The following is a 25939-nucleotide window of genomic DNA, read 5'->3' as shown; positions in this document are numbered from 1 at the left end:
TAATTATACTTTTTAGCCAAAATAACAGTTTTAATCATGTAAAAAAAAAAAAGACTGAACTAGAACTGACCTGGCAGTGGATGTAAAAAGGCAATCCTGTTTCAATGTTCTTCATCTTTACACATATGGCAGGACTACCCTCTCACCTACACATAAAAGGCATTGATACAGCTCCATTTACTGATATAAAACAGGTTTGCTAAATGGGCTTTTCGGGGTCACACCAGCAACCTTTCACTTTTGAAACAATCTCTTTATTTTAATACTCCAAGTGGGCCTTTGAGACTCACGAACGGATGTGGCTCCTGTCATTGGCGACTGGAAAGCAGTTTAATGGCCATGTGGTCACTCTGTCCAAGCCTGTAATTCTGCTGAAAAACATTGATGCATAGCAACTGCTAAAGTGTGAAGAGAATTACTACATGATGCATACAATCATCAGTAATGTGATTTATACAAACACGATTAAAGGGGTCATGAGCTGCCTTAATTATTTTGTACTGTTCTCTGAGGTCCACTTATAATCTTATCAAGATTTTTATATCAAAAATCATCATAATTTAGAAGTAATAGGCTTTTTCCTGTCCTTTTTTGACCCCCCTCAGCGATTGTCGACTCAGAAGTACACGCCCACTGCTATGATTGGCTAACACTTGTGTATGTTTGACAGCCTACATCCTTCATAGATGAATGCTGCTGTGCGTTAAAATGCATAAATACTCAAACGCTCTGTAATAACAGAGAAAGCAATAGTGACCTCTTAATAAAAACAGTTAAAAATGTTGTCATGCATTAAGCTGAAAGACTCTATATAATTGTTGTTATTACTTTTGTTCTTGTTATTATTTTTATTATATGTATGTTTTTGTATATTTGTACATAATTATATAACAATTTTGTTTTAAAATTATATATATAAATGTTTTGAAATGAAAAATACGATTGAATTATTTTGTACTGTTCTCTGAGGTCCACTTAAAATGTCAAGATTTTTACATCAAAAACATTTTGAAGTAATATTTTGAAGTAACCCCCCTCATCAGAACACTGTTTGAATAGGCGTGGCGGTTTGTAGACTCAGAAGTAAACGCCCACTGCTATGATTGGCTAACACTTGTGTATGTTTGACAGCCTACATCCTTCATAGATGAATGCTGCTGTGCGTTAAAATGCATAAATACTCAAACGCTCTGTAATAACAGAGAAAGCAATAGTGACCTCTTAATAAAAACAGTTAAAAATGTTGTCATGCATTAAGCTGAAAGACTCTATATAATTGTTGTTATTACTTTTGTTCTTGTTATTATTTTTATTATATGTATGTTTTTGTATATTTGTACATAATTATATAACAATTTTGTTTTAAAATTATATATATATATAAATGTTTTGAAATGAAAAATACGATTGAATTGTGAAATTCAATGTTTCCACTTGCCATGAATATAGCCACTGCTGCTGACATGGCGATAAATCATAAATTAAATTAAATAAAAACAGTTACTAACACTTGTGTGGTGCATCAGATCCCGTATAGTCGGCACAGCATCGTCTTGTAGTTAAAGTTTTCTGAAAATTCTGCGTCGAATTGTGCCTTGTTTGTAAACGAATCCACGGTGAAATGACGTGAAAAAAGGACCAAGTTCTTACTGACCTGTGTTTGCCTCTCACGTTATTTACCCACTACTTGCGCAAAACTGTGGGCGGGGCTAAACAGACAGTGATGTAGAAGCAGGCGTTGATCATCTTCTGCAGAGGCGGGGTTTAGCCACATTATTACGTCATAAAGCCTGTCGTTTTGGGTGTTTTTATAGTACAGTGACCTCTGATATGTCAATAGATCAGGGGAATTTAGATTTCTCAGTTCATGACCCCTTTAAAGACTCAGTTCTAGTCTGTTATCCGGACTGTAAGGAACATTTTAATGGTGATGGTGATGATTTGAAGTATTATAGGCTATGAATGCTGTATTTATTAGTGTGATGACATGATACACCCATGAAAACAAGTTTATAGCCAAAGGCCTGTTCTGTTTTTCTGGGTGTGCTTTTCTCGCTACACTCTTAAAAATAATGGTGCTTCAAAGGGTTCTTCAAGCGATGCCATAGAAGAACCATTTTTGGTTCCACAAAGAACCATTCAGTCAAAGGTTCTTTAAAGAACCATCTCTTTCTTACCTTTTTATAATCTGAAGAACCTTCTTTCGGCACAAAGAACCTTTTGTGAAACAGAAAGGTTCTTCAGATGTTAAAGGTTCTTTATGAAACCATTTAGACAAAAAGGTTCTTCTATGGCATCGTGAAGCACCTTCATTTTTAAGAGTGTATTTATCAAGTAGGCAGAGCTCTGTTGAATTCAGTTGTTTATTATTACATTTACAAATCAATGTCCATTTAATTAAGTGTGAAATTATAGCTGGTGGTCTGTAATTTTGTTAATTGCATCTCCCTGATTGTCCTCAAGGTTAGAGCAAAAAAAGGAAAAGTATATTGTCATTACAGAAGTACATAACTGCGGTAGCTTTGAAATAATCACACACACACAGTCTGTTTGTTACTGACACAATGTATATTTGATTTTTATGAATTGATTCATTTCAAAGCTCTCATTCACTGATTCATAAACATCATCACTCAAAATGACTTCATGTGACAATCACACTTGTGTTGGGACCAGTCAATCGAGCCAAGTGTGAAAGCACCCACAGATTCTAAACGGACTAATTTAAACTTTTGAACAGAGTTGTAACTGATACGGTTTTGTTTGACATAATCAGAAAACTTTGTATTCTACCTCTAACCTTCTTGCACCTCTCTTCCCCATTTTTGTTTCTTCATTTCCCTTTCTTAGTGGCTTCCTGTCCATCTGTACCTCTTTCCTCTTTTTTTTATATTAATCATGTAATCATCCCTTCATTCCATCCACTCTGGTGGTCATGTTGATGGCGGTTTTGTATTTATTTCTGCTGACCTAGTCACCGTGAGAGTAGTTTTGTCAGCTGCACATCCTCTTGGAGGAAGACCCTCTTTAGTCTCCAGACTGCCTGACGGCACAGTTTTGCAAATCTGTTTCTGCTGTCAGTCTTTGAAAGCTTGGCTTCTCTTTGCTGCTTCATTTCAAAGCTCTCATTCACTGATTCATAAACATCATCACTCAAAATGACTTCATGTGACAATCACACTTGTGTTGGGACCAGTCAATCGAGCCAAGTGTGAAAGCACCCACAGATTCTGAACGGACTAATTTAAACTTTTGAACAGAGTTGTAACTGATACGGTTTTGTTTGACATAATCAGAAAACTTTGTATTCTACCTCTAACCTTCTTGCACCTCTCTTCCCCATTTTTGTTTCTTCATTTCCCTTTCTTAGTGGCTTCCTGTCCATCTGTACCTCTTTCCTCTTTTTTTTTTTATATTAATCATGTAATCATCCCTTCATTCCATCCACTCTGGTGGTCATGTTGATGGCGGTTTTGTATTTATTTCTGCTGACCTAGTCACTGTGAGGGTAGTTTTGTCAGCTGCACATCCTCTTGGAGGAAGACCCTCTTTAGTCTCCAGACTGCCTGACGGCACAGTTTTGCAAATCTGTTTCTGCTGTCAGTCTTTGAAAGCTTGGCTTCTCTTTGCTGTATCATTGACTATGCTGAAAGGCCACGCTCATGCGTTATTATTAACAAAATTAATATGTTTCGAAGTCTAAATTGCTGTTGTCTTTGATCATATATTGGCTGAATTTTTGTTAACAGTTTAATGATGCCCAGTAAAAAAAAAAAAGGGAATATTTGTATCTGAAGTAGCAGGACAAAGTTATTCCCCGAGTACCCTGTGTTCATAATTTAGTTTGTTTGTGTGTTTTCAGAACCCAACATGGCGGAGCTTAGATTTCGCAATGCTTCCGGATCTCTTGGACATGTCTGTGTCGTGTTTTGTGGTGAGAATATGGGGTGGGAGGGAAGAACAGTACCAACTGCTTATTGAGTGGAAGGTCAACCTTGATGGGCTCAGATATACAGGACAACAGGTGAGGAGTCAAATATATACATTCACACTCATCTCATATATATATATATATTACTGCACTTATAAAATTTTATTTAAAAAAACTTTCTCTCATAAAAGACTCAAGTTTGAGTCTTTGATTTCAGTCATGCTGTGATCCCACTCCCTTTCTTACACCGATGTTTCCCATGACCAGTAAACACTTTTGAAATCAAGGTAAATTTTGGTTCAAAAACTGTCATTTTTTTCTGTGTATTTTCCTTCAGATTCGCTCCAGAAATCCAAATGAGATCATCTTTGGACTGAACGATGGCTACTATGCAGCTGAGTTTGATCAGAAGGTATTGTTCAAACTCTTGGAATGAGCTCCAAAATAAATTCCAGACCATCTTCAAACCTTGTCATCTATCAGAGTTCGAATTCTCTCATGTCTCTTGGGTTTTTCAAACTGTAGAATTCTATATACGGTAAGAAGAGACTCTTTGTGAAGCTCATGGACTGTTTTCTTTCCCACAGGAAAGTTCTGACAGGAAGAAGAACAGTTTGCTTCAGGTGGACCAGAGCTCTGTCAGAAACTCCTACAGTGTTTTCTCTTTACTGAGGTGAGACAGGCTCAATTTAAAGGGAACTTTGGATGGAAAACAGGACATTTTGGCTTTATTTTAGCAAAGCTTCTTCCAAAATTATGATTTTAGATGAACTTAAGGGGAACAATATAATAAAAATACTACAAAAGGGTAGTGTTTTGAAGACTAATCACGATATAGAACTAGAAATAAGATCTCTTTTTATGAATAATACTTCTGCTGTGTTTTGACTGTATTAGCACAGCACTGGCTATTGCGAAAAAAATAGGAATTTCATTCCTGCAGGAACAGCATTTGCTCTTAACATATGTTCAACTCCAACAAAACTCCCTCAGTTGCTTTCCATAATTTTATTATCCTCCCATATGAGACCCAGAAGCAGTTCTCATCATCAAAGTCAAGAAACGTTCCCTTCCTTTTCCGCCAGATAGCGCTCTTTTTTTTTTTTTTTTGCCTCCAAATTGGACCCCTGCTGCAGGGTGGCGTCTTATTCTTCAGCCAAACATGACAGTAATCCTTGGATAAAATACCTGATGGATGAAGAGCACAGGAAATCAAGGAAGAAACATTAGTCCACCTTGTCATGGTGTTGGCAGACCCTTCCAAACCCAGTAAGGTTGAATGTTGGCTTCATGTTCTGCTGTAGATTCACTGCAGCACTAGATGGCAGCAGCTCTCTTCTAATTCAAATATGTTTTGAGAAAGGAGGCACTTTGGAGAGTGTTAAGTAACTATGACACGCTTCCCATATTCAGATTTATCTGTGAACACACATCTGCAGTATTACAACATCAACATTATATATTTAAAGAAACAATCTTTGATCCCACAGATGTTGTTAAGAAGCACACAAGGTGTAAACGCTCCAAAAGTGCTCCAAATTGTCCCATTTTCCAGACCTTCATTCATACGCACCTCAACGACCATATGCATATTTTCTGGTGAGGAATGTAGGGCAGCCCCTCAGCGCTGTGCTGTAGTAGGGTGATGTAGAGCTTGCTGGAGGCCGCTGCTCTCTATGTGTGATGGTGATTGTGAGTCTCTTGGTAGTCTTGATTAGGAGTCTGTGCAATATCTTGGCCTCGGCCTGAGGTGGGCCCATGTTTTGGCCGAGATTCGGAAATCTCACGCATAGGTCACATATTTGTATGCACACGCCGACTGACAGAAACATGCATGGGATACATTACTCCAGCCGTCTTTGTAACTTTTATGGACTTGTTTCATTTTATATGAGGATATCGGTGTTAAAAATTAATAATGGCAAAAAAAAACCCAATTTGGTTTTCTTCTTCATGATTCCAGTTCCTTAACAATTCTTTTAGTATTTTTATGGATAGATAAACAAATAAATATTTGAATTTGACTACACTGACTGCGCCGTATGTTTTTGATTCACATCAAAGAATGGATTCATAAGTGGCATTCATTTGGGAGTCAGACTATACTGGCTGCGCTTTATGTTTTTGATTCACTTAACAGAACAGACTCAACAGTTATTCGTTTGGGAATCAGACTATGCTGGTTGTGCAATATGTCTTTGATTCACGAAAAACAACTGACTCATAAGAGTCATTCATTATGTAATTGGACTACACTTGTCTGTTTTGTAATCAGTGCAGATTGTTTTTAACATTTCAATTTCAAGTTGATTTGCATGTGTTTGTGTTTTGGCGGTATTCTGTGTGCTTGTAAGACAGACAGAAAGAAATGCATGTAGAAGAGACTGAGTGTAAAGTCTGTAAACTCCTCCTTGTCGTGTTCTGTGTTGAATGGGCGGATGGCGGCAGTTGTTATCAGCATAGAGAAAACATTTGTTTTTGATTGACAGTGCCGTGTTGTCAGCGATTAACTCAACTGGACAAACTTTAAGTAGTACAAATACAGAAAGGAACAAAAAAATCAAAGTAGTTAGTCTTCTAATAAAGTGAATCATTAATCAAAATAAAAATGTTTCCTCTTCATGTGCGATTTATGCTACTCTAGGGCGGGTAGCCCGTCCGTCATGCTATAACGGGCCGCTCTTGGGAGAAAAAAAGTGGTAATTCGGTGATCTAAATCAGTCTTACTTTTGTAAGAAGTGCACTGTTGTAAGAAATGTTTTCTTTTACGATTGTGTGCTAGTGGGCCAAAGCAGCTTTGTGTCTGTGGAAAAGGTGTTTGCTTTCTGCAGCCTCACAGGTTTCTTTGGTTCCTGGTTCCTTCCTGTACTTTCTTATACAGGAAATGTTCTCAGCTAGGCTTAAGCAAGCCAAAGGAAATTCCTGCTTGTGTATGAATTCAACTTTTTATCTCCCATCACCCCTCACAGCTGCTTCACACTGGGAATAATCAACACTTACTTTCGAAATCCTTTTTGAGTGCGAAGAACTGTCATAACTAGATTTGTATTCTTTGTAACATGACTAAATCGTGTGCACTACATCCAATTTTTTGGATGCACTCCATCAGATTCTGCCTTGAAGTGATTTTTCACTCAAAAATGAAATTGTATGCAGTTATTTTTTTTCTTCTGTGGAACATGTTGGATGAACTGTTCCTTTAAGATGTTTACTCAGAATTGCATTTTTTCCCGCTTGAAGATTTGCTGTTTGATTTCCCTCACTTTAATAAATAAAGTAGCAAGTGAAGAACAGAGGTGGTGTTGTATGGCAAAGTTCAGTGAGTAGAGTGTGACCCTGTGGTTGCCACGGCGATAAGCCCTTCCTGCTTTTAGCGGCTTTCAACAGGTCGACGGGTCTTGCACTCCACTGCCGTAGGGCATGGTTCTGGACCGGATTATTGGGTATGACTTTAACAGCTGGGTTCACGCTAGTCCCCCAAAACCCTAAAGCAACAACCTTGATGACCAGTAACTCCTGCCATGCCTCACGGAAAAACAAACTTGGCCTTAATCTCCACATCGCCCGGCTGAAAATGGATGCTGGTGTTTTGGTCTCTCAGGGCTTTGTGGGAGGCTGTGGTAATAATAGTGTAGAGAAGGCATGAGGCGGATATTGGAGCCCCGCTTCTAAAGAAGCTTTAATAAATGGATCAAGTGCATCAGCATCTCTAAATCACCTTCTACAAGGCGTTTACACATTGATGCTCTGTTCCAAAACCCAGTGAGCTGCCTCACTGCCTACACTGGTTTGGGGTCAGTACGATTTAAAAAAAAAATTTTTTTAAAAAAGAAATTAATACTTTTATTCCACAAGAATGCATTAAACAGATGAAAAGTGACTAAATACATTTGTAACAAAAGATTTCTATTTCAAATAAATGCTGTTCTTTTTAACTTTACCAAAGAATACTGAAAAACATGTATCTTGGTTTCCACAAAAATATTATGTAGCACAACCGTTTTCAACATTACATATAATGACAAATGTTTCTTGAACAGCAAATCAGCATATTAGAATGATTTCTGAGGGATCATGTGACACTGACTGGAGTAATGATGCTGAAAATTCAGCTTTGGCATCACAGGAATTAATTACATTTTAAAATATATTCAAAAAACTAAGTTATTTAGTCTAAATTAAGCTCTCACTCACTCACAAGTGATGATTTTAGTTATTAATAAACTTAATTCCTATAGTGTGTAATATAAATATTTTGTCTATAATATAATGCATTTGTATATAATATAATGCATTTTTGCAGTAATATCTTACTATAAATATTTTGTATTTTTATATAAATATATTTAAATAAATAAATTTTTAAACCGTAACCTTAGTAACAGGGTAGAATGGTTGAGCTTGATAAATACAGATGTTTATTTTGAATGCTAGCTACTTTTTACGTTAATGTGAATTTTTTGTTAAATAATAGGTCATTCAACATATTACACTTAATACCTAAATGTTTATGCTTAAAAGAACATGGATTTGTATTTTTATAGCTGTAAATAAAATGTAATGGACACCAATTTGTACCCTTTTGGTTGCCAACAAGCAAAGCACACACTTACAGACCTAAATTTACCAATGAGCTCTACATTTTTCTTTTTTGGTCTTTTGTTCTGAAAGGTCCATGTGACGGACTGAAAATCAGTCGCCGAATCATAACTGCTTTGTTGGAGCACTGCACATGGGGAAGGGGTTATTGGATCCAGCCAACGACAGTGTTTTTGTGACCTTTTTTTTGTGAAGGATATTTAAACACAGGTTAAAATATGCAGTGTGTTTTTGTAAGCATGACCCAGTATGTTCGAGTCCTGTGCACAGGCTGTTTTCCCTTAAAGGATGTGGGATTTGTACCTTTACAGCTGTAACAAAGAGCAAAGGGCATCAATTTGTATCCTTTTAGTTGTAAGTGCTAACAAGCAAAATGCAAGAATACACCTACAGACTTAAATTTACTCTGACAGAGCAAAGATATCCTTAATTTAAACTGTTATTGAGCAAACATGAGCACAGATGATGTCAGGGCAAGGTGTCAAAGGATTGGTCGTCACTCGGCAAAGACTAGGCAGGAATGCCAGAGCCCAAAATATTTCCATGCGGCACAATCTTATCTGTCCCTCCAGTACTGGAGACAATGGCGAGTTCTGAGGTGTGTGGAGATGGAGGCGTGTGTTGACATTCTCCTGGTCTGAGCAGCAGGTAGGGGTCCACTGTAGATAGTTGCATGTTTGTTTTCTTTTCTGTTCAGGCTCACATCCCTTCGAGTTGTTTGCGCTCAAGATTTTTCCGTGTCGTGCCACTTGTTCATTGTACAATAAAAGTGTTTTTGTTTCATTTTTTGTGAAGGATATTTGGATGCAGGTTAACAGATGTGGCGACCCAATATGTCTGATTCCTTTGCGAAGGCTGCATACGTTATCTTTGATTTATGTACTGTGAGTGTAATTATTAGCCTACGGTGAAAACTGTATCGATCAGTGACACGTCGGGTATATTCATACCAGTGCAGTGAGTGCAATGCTTTTTTTTGGGGGGGGGAGAAGGTTGAGTGTAACATTGAAGCATTAGTTTAGACTGGATCTAAGTGTTTTTTAAAGTAAATTCTGCGTGATATGCAAGCAGATCTGTGGCTTTGGCAGAAGTGTGTTCGACTGTGCGTGTGTGTGTGTGACCCGTATCTCCAGGATGGAAAGAGGACGTAAAGGAATGGCAAAAACAGCAGAACACTGGCCGTCACCTGATATAAGGGCATTTCTCAGCATTTATACAAAAAAAAAAAACAAGAGACGGAAAACATTTTTCATCCCTTCATTTTGTAGATACCAACGAGACTGTATTTCATTTCCTTTCTTTGTCTTTTCCACACACACAAAGCGATCCGAGGAATGTTCCATGGAAGCAGTTGCATAAAACCGAAAGGTGAAATGATTTGAAGGCCATTCTATGAAATGGGTGCAAAGGTGATACTGGTCAGTGGTTCTGTCAGATACGGTACATTGTACTTTCTGAAATAAAAAATGGCATATTAATGAAATAAAATGGTAAAATTTAATAAATCTGTAAAATTGGTAAGAAAAATGCTTATTATTATTATTATTATAAAGCAGAAACAAAAATCAAGTAAAATGGTAACATTTATAAGATAAAAACTATTTTATTTCTATTTTTTTATTTAAATGTCCATGTTTGCTAATACAGCCCAGTGTTTAAAGATAATTTTTGTCAATTGAAATAAACCTGAAATAAAATAAAATATGCATGTTAGATGCAGAAATTTAAATCTTAAAGACTTAGAAATTATGCCATGCAATTGCAACATGCAACTGAAATAAATAAGTTTATGTTGAAGTACTAAAATGGCAATTACTAAAAAGACAGTAATTGAAATAAAATAATTGAAAAGCTATATATGTATAATAGAAAATCTTTGGCGGGAGTTGAAAATCCGTGTTGCCCAGCGACAGCCCCACAACATTACTGCTCTAGAGGAGATCTGCATGGAGGAATGGGCCAAAATACCAGCAACAGTGTGTGAAAACCTTGTGAAGACTTACAGAAAACGTTTGACCTCTGTCATTGCCAACAAAGGGTATATAACAAAGTATTGAGATGAAATTTTGTTATTGACCAAGTTGACATAGTTGATGTATACCTATGATGAAAATTACAGGCCTCTCATCTTTTTAAGTGGGAGAACTTGCACAATTGGTGGCTGACTAAATACTTTTTTCCCCCACTGTATATGTATATGTATGTATATATGCATATATAAACAACAGCACATAACACAATTGCTAAAACTTAAACTAAAATTAAAATGAAAACTGAAAATAAAAGCTAATTCAAAATATTAATACTATAATAGTGTAATACATAAAAACACTGATACAACCAGTAGGAGTTGGAAAAGACAAATGTCTATATTAACAATGAAAGTTGTCACCTGATTGTATACATAAAGGAAATATTAAATAAATTACTTTAAAAAGTCATTTTTTACACTTACTGCGTGTATAGGAGGTTCTGTAGAGCAACTCGTGAGATGAGAAGACACAATTGGAAAAATGGCAGTAGGAAAAGATGAACAGAATATTTCATGTGTGTTTATGTCTTTCAGTGGGCTGTTCAGGATTTTCATCTTTACCAGCAGCAAACAATGTCACAATTGATCAGCAAAATGTAACTGGGTTTGACATGCTCCAGTCTGTCCGAGCCATTTCAGGATATTTCATAATGTAGCCATCAAAACCTCTCAGAGCGCATCTTTGTTCGTCTCAACTAGCATCTGTCTTTGTTTTCACTTCCTGTTTTATTTTCAGCCTGGTTTTACAATGCTGCGCTGCTGTCTTGCAAACAAACACTAGTCTAGATTTATTTGGTTATCACTGAACGGTAAATACATAAACGCACCAAGAGGTAAATGTGGGATAGAAGGAAAGTTAAAACGAAAGAAAGAGAACCCTGTTTACAATAACGTGTCTCTGTTCTTGTTCCAGCAACTCTGGAATGAATTAATTTGTGTTTCAGGTCAGGGAGTTAATGCTTTTCTGTGTTTATTATTATAATTTTTTTCGTTCAGTCCTTCTTGTTCTGGTTTTAAATGGCCTCTCTTGTGTTTCTTGTGGTTGCCAGGGTGTTGCTATGCAGTTGCTATGGTGTTCTGAGTGCTAGTTAGCACATTTCTATCCATTTGCTAAAGGTTTTTTGGGAATGGTTTTCAGAGTGTTGCTTTACATTTGGTAAGATGCTCTGAGGGGTAGTTAGTGTGTTGCTAGGGCATTGCTATGTAGTTGCGAAGTTGTTCCATGGGGTGGCTGGCATGTTTCTAGGGCATTGCTGTGTTGTTGTTAAGGTATTTTTGAGTAGTGTGTTTCTAGGGTGCTAGTTAGAGGACTGCTAATAAATAACGTGCTGCGTTTGCTAGGGTGTTCTAGATGGTTGCCAGGGTGTTGCTATTGTGATTGCTATGGTGTTTTGGGTGGTAGTCTGTGTATTGCAGTATATAGGGTGTTTTGAGTGGTTGCTAGGGTAAAAAACGATAGTTTGATTGCATAGAAGAGCAATAGTCCACCTTTCCTGAATAAGTGATGAAATGTTTGATTTTCATACTTTTTTTCATACTGATTTTTGTAGTGTGCAGAAGCTTAATACTTTGTTAAAATCACTAACACCGTTGAAATGTGTAAAAAGTATAGTAATAGTGATGATTGACTTAGTAAACCTCCTAACTCCTAAGTTTTTACTACTTGATTCGCTGGAAGAGAAAGTTGTTGTGCTTGAAGTGTTTGTGTTTTTATACTAGAGTGTGTTTGATGTCTGAGGTGACTTGCCTGTTGCCGGGTAACCTCCTGTGCCCTTCTCTGATTGGCTGAGGGAGATAGGTGTTGACTGGTAGACGGGTTTGAGGGCTGATAAGAGTGCAGACATGCGTGAAATCCGATTGGGCGATAACTGCCGCTGACCTGGGGGTAGTGGCCTATCAGATTTCTTCATCTCAATCATGGCGACGATAAAGCTGTCAAATCAGCTTTGACTTGACTTCGACATGCCATATCACCCAGCATATAACAAGAGACACGGCTGATAAAAAAATATATATATATTTTTCCTGTCACTGCGGGAACTTGTTACAGGGTAGATTTTAAAGGCCCGGTGATTTATGACCTGGTCAGCTCATGCAGAGTGCTGCTGGGAAAAGTGCGAGACGAGAAAAGGGGAGGCCCCAAATATGAGCGAGAGGGGTGTAGTTTTCCGATCTCAAGCTTCAGAAAAATAGTTATTTAGAGGAATATGTGGATAGAAATGGTAGCTGTGCATTACATAGTTTTGGTGGGCAACCATGCACCAGAAATGATCACCATAGTTGTGTGTAAGCTAGTCTTTTTTAGACTAGTTGTGTGTAAACTTTACTTGTCTGAAACTTTATTCAGTTTCACAGGGGTTTGTTAAAAGTAGATAACTTTTGTATGATCTTTGCTTGTTGTGTCAGGTCAGCTGTACTTCTGATGTAGATGTAAAGCATTTTAGCGTGATTGAAGGTCTAGTTTTAAACCCGTGTGGTCACAGGAGGGCTGAAACGTAACCCAGATTAATTGCTCAGGGAGTATTAGTCTGCATTGTTTCACTGTGCTGATATTGGCACTGAACCTTTGTTAACAAACTGTTTGAATTCTCTAAAGCTAGTCATAGGAGAATCTTGATGGTCTGGATCAGAAGCTGGCCATCTCTCAGTTCTTTCTTGGACCTCTAATTGGATTGCTGCAATTCGATGATTGTTAACGAATGACATTTGAGATAATGAAGTCATCAGCCTAAGAGCTTTGGGAAGAAAGCAGCGGTAGAAAAAAGTAAAGCCGTGTCACAAAGGACTCATAGGCCCCCCCACCCCCCCTGACGGATTCGAACAGGCCCCACAGATGGGAAGATACATTGCAAGGTTTTTGTCAGCATGTGGAAGGAAAATCTCTCCCCGTTGTGCTCAATGTGGTGTTTGTAGTTTCCCCAGGATTTCTCAAAATGCCAAAATCTGTTAAAACCAAGGAGGTTCATAGTACTTAGAGAAAACATGTCTAAACCCATTACTAGTGACTATCCTGAGCTGTGAAAGGCAAAATAAGTCAATTTCTCACTTTTGAAAACATCTGGTAAAACATTTTTTTATATAATATAATAATATATTTAAATGTTATATACACTACATTTCTTATGCTCTCCAAGGTTGCATTTATTTGATCAAAAATACAGTAAGTACAGTAATATTGACCACATTTTAGAAAAACTGTTTTCTATTTAGATATATTTTAAAATGTGATTTATTCATGTGATGGCTAAGCTGAATTTTTTAGCATTGTTACTCCAGTCTTAAGTCTCACATGATTCTTCAGAAATCATTCCAATATGCTGATTTGTTGCTCAAGAAACGTTTCTTCTTATTATCAATGCTGAATATAGCTGTGTTGCTTAGATTTTTTGTGGAAACCATATTTTTTTCCAGGATTCTTTGATGAAAAGAAAGTAAAAAAAAAAAAAGACACATTTGAAATTTAATTTTTTTTAACAATGTAAAAGTCTTCGCTGTTACTGATTTAAGGCGGGCGTACACGGTGCAATTCTGAAAGTCGGAACGTCGTAAGCTCTGGCACATACGACACGAATTTACTACGATTTTACAGACTCTGACGTAAGCATTACGTTTCGCACCATTCATAAAAATATGGATTCTGAGGACGAAATAGTTTTCTTTGTGGCAGGCGGCTTGTGACGTCCCAAAAAAAAAAACGAAGACAATGGACATGGCAAAGAAAATGGTTGAAAAGCATGGACTTTCTGTTCTTCATAAAGAACTCGAGGGAGTAGGCCATTTCTGAATTTCTGCTCGTTTTGCTGGAAATACAACAGGCATATTCATTCATAAAGCTGAACGGCAAATTTGGCACATTCGGAATAACAAATAAAAAATAGAACTGTATAATTAAACTAAAATTATTATAGACTATATGGTTTTTGTCATCTTCTGATTGGTCAACTTTAGATGGATCGCCAAATCGTCTCGTTCAACCACACATATGCCACGAATGTAAACCGACAGCATCTGATCTTTTTTAACATGTTTGAAAATTATCGGGAGGACGGGAGGTTCTCGGATCGGCCTGTAATTCTTCTCGCACGATACGAGCCGCGAGCATCTTGCCTGCGAGCTCATACGACAGCAAAAATCGAACCGTGTACGCCCACCTTTAATGCGTCCCTGCTGAATAAAAGTAATAATTTCTGACCCCAAACTTTTGAATGGTAGTGTATATGTATAAATATATTTTTTTACAAAGCTAATTTTGAGTGACTGTCAATGGAAAAACCCAGATGGTGTAGTTTTGGCACATTCCAGCAAGGGCAAAACAGGCTAGCCTTGACTCCTTTGTTGAAACCTGCAATCATCTACATGAATGTACTTTAACTGCACAACAGCTGTAGTTTGTGTGCTAATTAGCATCTGCCTTGTCTAGTTAGTTTTTAACCCCAGCCATGTGTGCTTATGATTCTCCTTGAGGGACTCCAGTGCGAATGTGCTAATCCTACTGTTCAAAAACAAAGAGAAAGAACCATTAATGGAGGTTGAGCGAGTGAGGAGAGTGTGAAACAAAGTAAATTGTACACCATCGCTGAAAGGTTGTGTGGTCAGTCTCCCAGCCACCGTTCGTGAAAATCTCTTTGAGTGGGAATACGCTAGCAAGAACAGCAAATGGCAGCTTGATCTCCAAATATAGATATTACAACCATTTGCTCAGCCAATCAGAGAACAAGAGTTATGTTAATGTTAAAGCAGTGTACAAAATGAATGAAAGAAGTTTAGGCTTTTATGTATGTGCATTTTACTGTGCAATGATCATATGTCTATGGATTCTTTTAGTTTCAAACAGGCCTGGAGATTTTTTTCTTTCATTCTCTTTCCCATGAGGCTTAGTGGTGCTGAAAGCTCATATGAGCGCAATCAAGCCCTGATTGATAGCTCTTGTAGTTCACAGATTGTTGTCTTGTGCTGCTGTTATTTTTCTGAGAAAACCAGAATGTGCAAACAAGCTTAAAAAACATTCTTCTTTACTGTAACACAGTTGTTCATGGACTTGTGAAGTGTTGCATTTTGTGCCCCTAGTGTCACAAAAATGGAATTGCGTTCTATTTGGTGACTTATTTTCGAACAGGTTTCCAAAACATGTCTACTGTCTGCAATTGGTTGGACAAACAGATAAACTAAATGTATATGTCTTTATTTCTGGGACTGCATTAAAATCCATTGAAGCACTAATTCCTAAATTCGCTTTGACAGAATATTTATACCCTCTTGTCTTGGAATGGCCTTCAGGTGAATCAAAAAATGTCACCATACCACTGTGATTAAACAATGGGTATTGAAACCATTTGGTGTGGTTGTAAAGATGAGTCAGAAAATGAGGCACCAAATGAGAACCATGGTGCAAACAAAAACAGGCACAATGAGGCGGCCCATCTGCTGTGTTATTAATCTCTTAACAATCCTGTTATTTATAAAAGTTTATCTTAACAAGCCCATTGCCTTTGGGAAATAAACAAACAATACAAAAACTACGCCTGACCTTCCTATGGTCCAGTGGTCCTGTCATGAGGTTTCAGTTTATGTGTTCTCTAATTATTGCAAATATAAATCTGAAATCGGCCACCATGTGAGATCATCTCCCCTTCATATGCGGCAATTCTGTTTCCATTACATCGGAGTGTGGTTTACATAAGTCCGCTGTCATCCTTCATTTGATTGACAACATTCCATTTATTTGAGTCAAGATCCAATCACTGATTGTGTTTTACAAATGCTCGAAACTTTTCAAATTCAAAGAAATAATTCCCCCAGAAATGAAAATGTTGTCATCATTTACTCACTATTTTGTATCATGTTCTAAATGATTTTTTTGAAGAGCATACATGCTTCTCATACAATCAAAGTATCTTAATGTGTGTGTATATATACATATTATATGCACACACACACACACACACACACACATAGAATCATTCTCATATAAATATATAAAATTATAAATAATAGAAGCTACACATTGTCATATTAACAACTAGACTAAATGTTTTAGACTGAAATCAGTGTCATTTCCGATTAGTTAGTCTTTTTTCACTGCTTCATCGAAAAGAATCATAAGAGTCGCTTGTTTGTACTTTGAACTATACAGGTCACATTATATGCTGCTTGTTGAGAGCAACAACGAGAAGAACACGATAAAAGATTCAGTCTGCCTTTTTTGTCTTTGTAGTATTTTTATTAGGCTCACAGCTCTGATAAAACATCATCTTTTTTCCGTGGTGGAGGAGACTGCATTCATGTCATGAAATCATTCAGTTCCAGTACTTGGAACCATTTCTTCCTCAGATTCTCAACCTTAACAGTGATGCATCCTGTGTGTGTTTCCTCCACAGGCTGCACACGGCCCAGAGAGCCATTAAGCAGACTCAGGTGACTGTTCAGAAGATCGGGAAGGAAATTGAAGAGAAACTGAGGACAACAGCGTCCTGCACAGAAAAGGTGAGACCCAACAAATCAAACTAGTGGGGTTTCTTGGGTTGTCTAGGTCTGCTTGCGTGCTCTTATTCATTCAGGATTATTTTTATATTCTGTATGCTTTCAATGTTCTCTAACTTCATAAATCCTATCTGGCCTGTTGGGTTTTCTTTTCCTTTGCACCTGGTACAGAGCACTGATGGTAAGACTCTGTAAAGCACCTCTGCAAGTATAAAAGGCAAAATTTACAGTTGCTGTGTGCTTGACAGAATTTTATAGCAGATTGTCAAACTCAGTTTAAAATTCAATACTTCACTCTGTAGTGGGGATATTGTCTTTCCAGACTCACAGAAGTACTCTTTTGTGAGGGATGGCAGTATAAACCCCCTATCTAGCAGTGTAACAGACAAGCATTTCACTTTAGTCATTGTCCAATCGGAAAACATTACAAAATAAAAGTACATACTATTAGCTGGCGCTTGTATTATAAAAAAAAAAATCATTATGTAGATTCTCTTTGCAAAGAAATTTGAATGGGTAAAAAACATTCCCAGTACAGGGAATGTTTTTACAGATTCAAAGCTTGCAACCAATATTTCAAGCTGTTGCAGTGTTGTTTTTGCAGGTTAGAATGAGAGTTTAGTATGCTGGTGCTAGTACCATCAGTTTCAGACAGGAAGTCAGGGTACCTAGTCACTCAACACAAATAGCAGCAGTATGGTAAATGGCCTTAGTGTTGTGTATCTTGTGTTACAGAGATCCTCATAAGTACGTCATTAGGCCCTCAGGTGGTTCTTGTATCCCGTGTTTTGATGGATTTAGAGATCCTGAATCCCACAGCTTTATGCCTCCTCTACATATCACCGTGCCCTTGTCACCAAAAAATCAGTTTCCACACTCACTGTATTCTGCAGAAGAATGAAAAGTAAAAGGAAAACATATTTAGGATTTTTCAAGGGAGTCAGCAGCTGCAAAAACGCAGCCGTTCGGGGAGGTTTTCAAGTTGTGTTTGTAGTTCATGAACATTTAAAAAGTTTGTCGTCTTCCAGTAGGCTGCAAATGCCCAGACATCTTCCACTCAGAATGAGCATAATCACACACACATTATATTTAATTCTTCTTTTCTCGAATTCTTCAGAACTCTGATCCAAAGCTTAGTGCTCTGCCTCACTGTCTACTTAGGCAGCGACCAGTTTTCAAGCATGATTTGCTTTGTAGATGACACTTGGTTTAACGTTTTGTAATCTAATGCAAAATATTAAACAAAAAATATAAATTTTTGTTATTGTATTTTTAACTTTTTGTCTTTATTCATGAGGCATCAGACTGCAAACAGGAAATAAGGGATGAGGAAGGATTGCGATTATATTCAGATATTCGGGGCTGTTTAAGATTTTTTAACAGTTATTTAGTTCAGCAATTATGCACATGTAAAGACATTGATAATGTTACAAAAGGTTTCTTAAAAAAAAAGAAAAAAAAAGTGCTTTCTGTTTTTGACATTTATAATTCTAGGAAATGTTTCTTGAGCAGCAAATCAGCATATTAGAATGATTTCTGAAGGATCATGTGACACTGACACTTTGCATCACAGGAATAAATTACATTTTAACATATTAAAATATAAATTGTAGTAATTTTTCACCATATTGTGTATTTATGATTTTAATAAATGCAGCCTTGGGTGACTTCTTTCAAAAACATTAAAAATCTTACTGACCCCAAACATTTGAACAGCAGTGGTAGCTTGTTTACAATAGTCTTCATGACAAGACCATCATATTTCTCATTTAGAAATGGATTGAGCCAGCCTTAATATATGAAACCAGCCCTTTAATATATGAAAACTTGGGCACTGATAATGCCAGGTTTTTGTTGTTGTGGTTGTACTTGTGATGTTTTTATTGTAGCAGATTTTGTCACGATGTCTTATAAAATTTGTCTGTTTGTGAGGTTGATGCTGTATAAATTGCCCTGTGAAGGGACTAATAAAGATATTACTACTACTACTACTTAGGTGTTTAGTTTGTCTCCCGTCCTGGGGTGGTTGGTTAGACTAATCTGTTTAGATGGTTTTAGTTGGGTCTTTCAGCTGGGAAACCAACTATCCAACTAGATAAACATAATCTTGTCCAAGTGAGGAGACCAGCTAGTCAATTTAATGAACCTAAAATATGTTTTTTAGGATAGAAATGTGTTGAATTGTACCACATCATAGAAAGACACCAGAAATCACTTGAATGAGTGAGAATGAAAGACTCCTTGCCCTCTCACACACTTGTGAGCCTTAAAGACGCCAGTACTCGTGATGCCCTTACCACACACACACTCCAGCTGGCTTTGATGTTTAAGTGCTTAGTGTTTGTATGGCAGCAGCCTCTCCACCTGTTGAAATGCTGTTTTCTCCGCGGGTGAGATGTCCACAGAACCTTCTGTTGATCTCCGCTGTCTCAGTATCCTGGAGGTCTGGCATTTTTTTTTGAGTTTTGCCATTCTGTTTTCAAACCTTGTTTACCATATGGGCCTTTTTGGTTCCAGTTTTTTAAATTTTTTTTGGTTGGCCAAAGCAAAGAATGACTCACCTCACTTTTTTTCCTCTCACTGTTGCTCGAATCCAAATGAGCCAGAAATGATCGTGACGTGAAATTAAGTTGCCAAAGTGTTGTGGAGAAAGCGTATCTTATGAGCAAACGTGCAAAAGCAAACACAATACGACATGTAATAATTACAAGTTAATTTGTGCTACAATATCCAATATGATATCCATCCAAAGACTCTAAAAACCTTCTGAAGCTTACATATGTTGGGAATATTATCACACGTCTTTCTTCGGTGGTTCGTCAAGTCTCTGTGAATGACTGTGAAGTCTCTTCCTTTCCAAAAACGAATTGGCAAGTTTCTGGAGTTCTCCACATGTCAAATTTCAGGATACGTTTACACTAATAGCTGACACTCTCCCTCAATCACATGAGCGCTACCTGGACCGCACGAAAGGTCAGCGAAGGACTGAAATTCCTGCAAAGTGTATCAGTTACTGCGCTTAATGAGCAAAAATCTGTTTTGAGTTTTCCTTCAAGCTTGAGGTTATGCGAAGCTGATTATAGATCAGAGTGTTCACTGCTGAAACAGCCGTGTTGTCACTTCTCCCTGGCCTCAGGTCAGTTTTGAGCCTAGTAGGGCACTTCAGGCAATCAATCAGACCATGCACGCTCACTGCACTGTACCGGTTATTGCTACACTAATTGAATTATTCTGTACTTTCTCATTACTGCCGATTAGAGCAGACTGTGATTTTAGTGTGTGAGAGGATGTAAGTTTCATGCCTTAAAGGTTTGTGGCTTTTAGTCCATGTGTGCTTGCTTTGAAGATAATCTATATGCTAGTGTACAACTAATCTTTGGATTTTTGTATTTAGTTGGACAATTTTTTAGTTTTTTTTAGAAGAGCAATTTATTTATATATTTGTTTGCTAACTTTTTTTACTTAAATTTTTTCACCTGACATTTGTTTTTGTTTTTATATTCATGATATTTAAAGGGGTCATATGATGTTGCTAAAAATAACATTATTTTGTGTATTTGGATGTAATGCAATGTGTTTATGCGGTCTAAGGTTCAAAAAACACATTTTCCACATACTGTACATTATTGTTTCTCCTATATGCCCCACCTTTCTAAAATGCGTTGATTTTTACAAAGTTCATCGGTCTGAAAAGCAAGGTGTGCTCTGATTGGCCAGCTATCCAGTGCGTTGTGATTGGCCGAATACCTCAAGCGTGTGACGGTAATGTTACGCCCCTTACCATACTGTGATACCGTGTCCCGGCCGGAGCGACGAGACAAAAACATTAAAACCCATTATAAACGAGTCATTTGTTGCATCCAGTGGGGACATAATTATGGATTATAATGTCTTACACTGTCTTAAAACCATGTCTGCATTTGTGATCGGAGAAACGACAAACAATAAGCGCTACTCTACGCTGCTCAAAACTCGCGTTTTGATTCATCAGTGGCAAATCCTTTAAATATGAAAACGTACTTACAGACTGTGAGTTAGAACAGCCGGCATTGTAGTCTACTCTACCAGGATCAGGAAACAGTCCTCCATAAAATGCCTTGCACACATCTGAATATTTGGGTTGAACTGTTCTGGAACAGTGTTGTAAATACAACTTAACCACTGATTTCTAGTCGTGTCCTCTTTTGGAAGGCCAAGTATTTTCGCTTTCGCAACAAAACACACAGTGTCTTCACAACATGGCGGTGGCGGTGGCAGCAACAATAAAGTTACGCCTTCTTTCTTTGCGTGAACATTTGGGCGGCGTTATGCAATTCTTCCCGCATGCGACGTAGACATGTTGGGGTGTGTTTAAACGAGGAGTTTTAGGACGGCGTGGACCAGTCTTAACTTTTATAAAGAATATTTCTTTGGGTTTGAGACTTTAGTCTTTGCAACTTTAGGGATCTTATCTATTCATGAACAGCTTGTAACACTCCAAAGAGAAAGGAAAACTTGAAACGCATGAACGCATCATATGGCCCCTTTAACCATTATATGATATTTAATTGGGCATGTTAATTTCTGCCTGTTTTTTTTACATGAAGATTACCTTTACTGTCATGTAATATCACTTAAAATTAATCTTTAAAAATGTAATAATTGAATAACTATTAAATGTAATCTTAAAATAAAATTTCAAAATGAAAAACTTTCATGCTTTTAATAATAATGTTGTGATACCTAAATTTATATTTTTTCACATTTTTACATTGTAATCTTTTAAAGTAGCATAAAATGTAAATATCAGCCATATCGTGAAAATTATTTTTACCTCATCACATTCAATCTGTGTATTAATCCCTACTTTTTTTCTGTAAAAATCTTGTAACGTGCATGTTCATTTTTTAAATATTTAACTATGTGTGAAAAGTCATATGTTTGTCGTGCCAGTGGCGTTGATTGTAAAACATGCAAGATCTAGGTCTTTTCCTGCTGTATAAGGGCTCAAGCTATCTGAAGATAAAGGTGCTATATTCTCTATCGCAATCGCTTTGATTGACACTTCCTTAGCTGCCAAGTGCCAAAATACAAGATCCAGTAGATTCTGGAGATTTCATTGCTTTCATTGCCACTCCATTTCATCAACACCCTGTGGTGTGCGGCATCATGTCACATTATCGAAAGAGACATAAAATTTGTGTACTTGCTGTAAATTTCTGTAATTGCATATCTGAGTGGATCGAGGATCAAGCCTTTTTTTTTTAGATGCTCCTCCCTCCTTGCTCTGAATTAAACTCTGCAGTTCTAGTTATGATAGCAATCACCACCACCAATCACAGAGTTTAAAGACATAGTGAATTTTCCCTGCGTGTTATCTCTTCTCTCGCTCTCTCTTTCTTCTCCTATCTGCTCTCGATCCCCCTTTCACCCTCGTCAGATCACTGGTCCTCATTAGTGCACTTGGCTCACTAACAGTCCAGAAAGCCGCAGGGCTGTAGATGTAGATTAGATAGATCTGCTGTGGATCTGCTGGGTGCTGGAGAAGCTGAGGGAAGATCTGGCACTGATGTCTGCTGTAATCTACTTTAAAAAATCATCCCTTGCATTTTTTATTACATTAATGTGGCATGTGCTTTCTTTCCAAAGTGTTTTACAGGGTAGTGCAAAAATATATCTTATATTATATTTATCAGAAATATTTTTTAAAAATGTTTTTGAAAAGTCTCTTATGGTCACCATAAGACCCCCCCCCCCCCCCCACACCCCACGGTTTTTTTTTTGAAAAAGGGGGGACCCCCACAAGCGAACACACACACACACACACACACACACCCACACACACACACACACACCCCCACACACACACACACATGTCCCCCTAAGACCCCCCCCCCCCCCACACACACACAGGTTTGTTTTTGTGAAAAGTGGGGACATCCCATAGGCGTAATGGTTTTTATACTGTACAGACCGTATATTCTATTGCCCTACACTAACCCTACCCCTAAACCTACCTATTACAGGAAACTTTGTGCTATTTCAGATTTTCAATACACTCCATTCTGTGTGATTTATAAGCGTTTTGAAAAGTGGGGACATGGGGTAATGTCCTGAAAAGTCACCTTCTCCTTGTAATACCTATGTCATACCTTTGTCATTATACAAATGTATGTTCTCATTTGTCACAAAAACACACACACACACAGTTTTCTAGATTAACATGTTTTAAAATGCAATTTATGCCTGTGATGCCGAAGCTGAATTTTCAGCAGCAATTACTCCAGTCTTCATGTGTCTTATGATCCATCAGAAATCATTACAAAGCTTTTTTGATGAATGTAAGTTCAAAAGAACAGCATTTTTTAAAAATAGTAATCTTTTGTAACATTATAAATGTCTTTACTGGCACTTTTGATCAATATAATTAATCCTTGCTGAATAAAAGCTTACATTTCTAAAAAAAAAATAACTTGTTGACTCAACTTTTGAATGGTTGTGAATTTTGTAAAAATGAACAAAAAGTGTGATAATTTATGATAGAATAAGCAATTCTATTGCATACTTCATCTCTAGACATGCTGAATGCCTAAGTATTTAGATGTAAATGAAAGTCTGCTAAATTTAACTTCAAAACGCAGCATTAACATGTCTGATCTGTTGTTAAACGTCCTTTTCTTAATAATTAATCAACCCAATGCAGTAGGTATGGGAATGAAATAGGTAAGAATGGAAAAAAAGGAAGGTTTTCCACATAAATGATCCACCTTAATGTTGTCTCTTTCCTCAGAAGAAAGAGAGGGAGTGTATGCACCTACGTATCGGGATTCTGAGGTGCGAGTTGGAGAGACAGAGGAAAGCGCTGGCGAGAGAACTGGACATGATGCAGAAAGAGAGAGCGCAGCTTGTAAAGAAAGGTAACCAAATTCACCAAACCATCTAACTGATGAGAGATCTGTCCCACTTTGGTAAAAAAAAAAAAAAACATGTATTCAAAAGTATTTTCTTCTTCTTTCTTCCTCTGTACTGTTATACACCAGTGGTTCATATCCCCACACATGTGCAATCAGGCAACGTTCTCTTCCAAAACAGTGTGTCAGACTGAATGTGTTGTGAAACTCTTCATCTTATTTTTCACTGATGTAACTTCACGTGTGTTCCAGTATCTTGGAGGACCGTGTAGAGTATCATCTGCTAAAATGTATTTCCAGAACTGAAACGCTGGCTTTCCACATTCTCATGTAAATGTATTTCCATGCCTTGAATTGAGCAAGGCAGTTGTTTTACATCTAACCAGCCTTCAAGTAGAGTCCAGCATCAAATATTTTTTCCTGTTCTCACTTAAACTGAAAAAGTTGCTGGAAGCAACAAAATTGCAGCCGTTTCAGAACATATTTGATGTTTAGTGATGTTCAATCATTTATGATATCATTCAACTTGATATCTACATCTACCAACCAAAAAAACGCCCCAAACTTCTTAATTATGTATTAAAAACTAGTGGTGTCAAAATTAGTGCATTAAAGCAGGCGATAATGTTTTTCACTTTAACGCTTTAGGGTTGGCCACCCCACTCACAACTGCTGCTTCTGTCACTTTTTCTCTTGACAAGAAGTGCATTTATTCAGTCGCAGAACGACCGAGAACGGGAGACGTTTCAGATGCGTGCTCCACTTCACTTCAGCGCCAGACGCGAGTCAAGCGAGCATGGAAACGGTACTGTGCTCGCAGAGCGTGCTCTTCAAATGCACGCAGAAAGGCGCCGGCACGCACTGTAGCCTGTATCCTTTCATATCAAAGTGCGAAATAAACTACGTGCATGCAATGCCGTGGTCAGATAAGTCATGAAGTTACCAAAAAGGCGATTAAAGCTGCCTTAAAACTGTGCATGCATGTAATATATTTTATATGAGTCACATTTAAGAACATGTCTCTGAAATGGTTTTCAAAACTGTCCTGGAGCAGCCCAGCACGGTCTCACTCATCTAACACACTCGATTCAACTCGTCAGCTCATTAGTAGAGACTTTAAGACCTGAAGTGGGTCAGAACAGGTAAAAAGAGTTGAGAGAAAATATGATGCGTGTCAGATCCGCGTTACATTCAGCAGCGGCAGCTCTTAAAGAAATAGCAGCCAAAACAACCTAATAACCAGTTGCTGTGATGTCTATTAATTAAAGGACAAAGAAAGGAGGAAAAAAGATTTTTTATAGCTTTAACGATTCATCTATATTTAATTTAGAATTTAGTGTTTGATAACTTCAATTTAAATTTCTGTATATTTTTGCTGAAGGGCACAGGTAAATATGACATTTATTATAATGGGTTTATGTGAAGATTGTTTTAAGTTCACTTAAATTAGAAGTTATTTTTTAAAGTCTAATAAATGTTAAAATTGATAGCTTAATTATATTGAAATGTTGAATGGCTATAGTCAATGGTGAAATATTAGGAGGGGGGGGGCGATTTTATAGAGAAATCAGTATTGATACTGGCCTTTAGTCATAAAAAAAGATGCCATTAAACAAATATTAAAAAATATACTGTCTTTATGTTGTTTGTACATTAAATTTGAAGATTGAATGTGAAATTATTGCAAAATAAAAGTATATTTAAAGAGCAGGTCATATGGGTTTTTGACAAATATTTTATAAAAAAACTTTTGCAGTTTATAATGTACACTGTAAAATCCAATAGTTTACCTTACTTGGATTTAGTTAGTTATCTTTACTTAGTTGTTATACTTACTAGGTTTTATTAAGTTACAGCTACTTTCAAGGCAAATAAAACAATTTACTTACTGTTTTGAGTGACACTTACTTAAAATATTCAAGTAGCCACAAAGGAACCAATGACATTAATAAACCAGTGAGAGGCAGCAGTGCATTAATATGTTGCTAATGTGCAACATAACAACAG

The 25939-nt window shown here is 37.2% G+C and overlaps 1 protein-coding gene across 2 annotated transcripts in view; it reads left to right on the top strand.

Moving 5' to 3' along the window:
• Positions 1 to 25939, top strand: part of LOC107577365 (UV radiation resistance-associated gene protein-like) — a 120370-nt gene that overhangs the window by 6347 nt on the left and 88084 nt on the right. Inside the window, exons 4-8 of one of the 2 annotated variants that reach the window (XM_016263457.1) lie at positions 3863 to 4024; positions 4269 to 4343; positions 4519 to 4604; positions 16940 to 17045; positions 23815 to 23938. In XM_016263457.1, the coding sequence (XP_016118943.1) occupies positions 3863 to 4024; positions 4269 to 4343; positions 4519 to 4604; positions 16940 to 17045; positions 23815 to 23938 (553 nt within the window). Of the gene's footprint in view, positions 1 to 3862; positions 4025 to 4268; positions 4344 to 4518; positions 4605 to 16939; positions 17046 to 23811; positions 23939 to 25939 lie in introns of both variants that reach the window. The other variant, XM_016263450.1, reaches the window with a different exon arrangement.

The sequence above is a fragment of the Sinocyclocheilus grahami genome, unplaced genomic scaffold (assembly GCF_001515645.1).
Source record: "Sinocyclocheilus grahami isolate Dianchi unplaced genomic scaffold, SAMN03320097.WGS_v1.1 scaffold32.1, whole genome shotgun sequence".
Lineage (NCBI taxonomy): Eukaryota > Metazoa > Chordata > Actinopteri > Cypriniformes > Cyprinidae > Sinocyclocheilus > Sinocyclocheilus grahami.
This window is presented reverse-complemented; position numbering and strand designations above follow the sequence as displayed.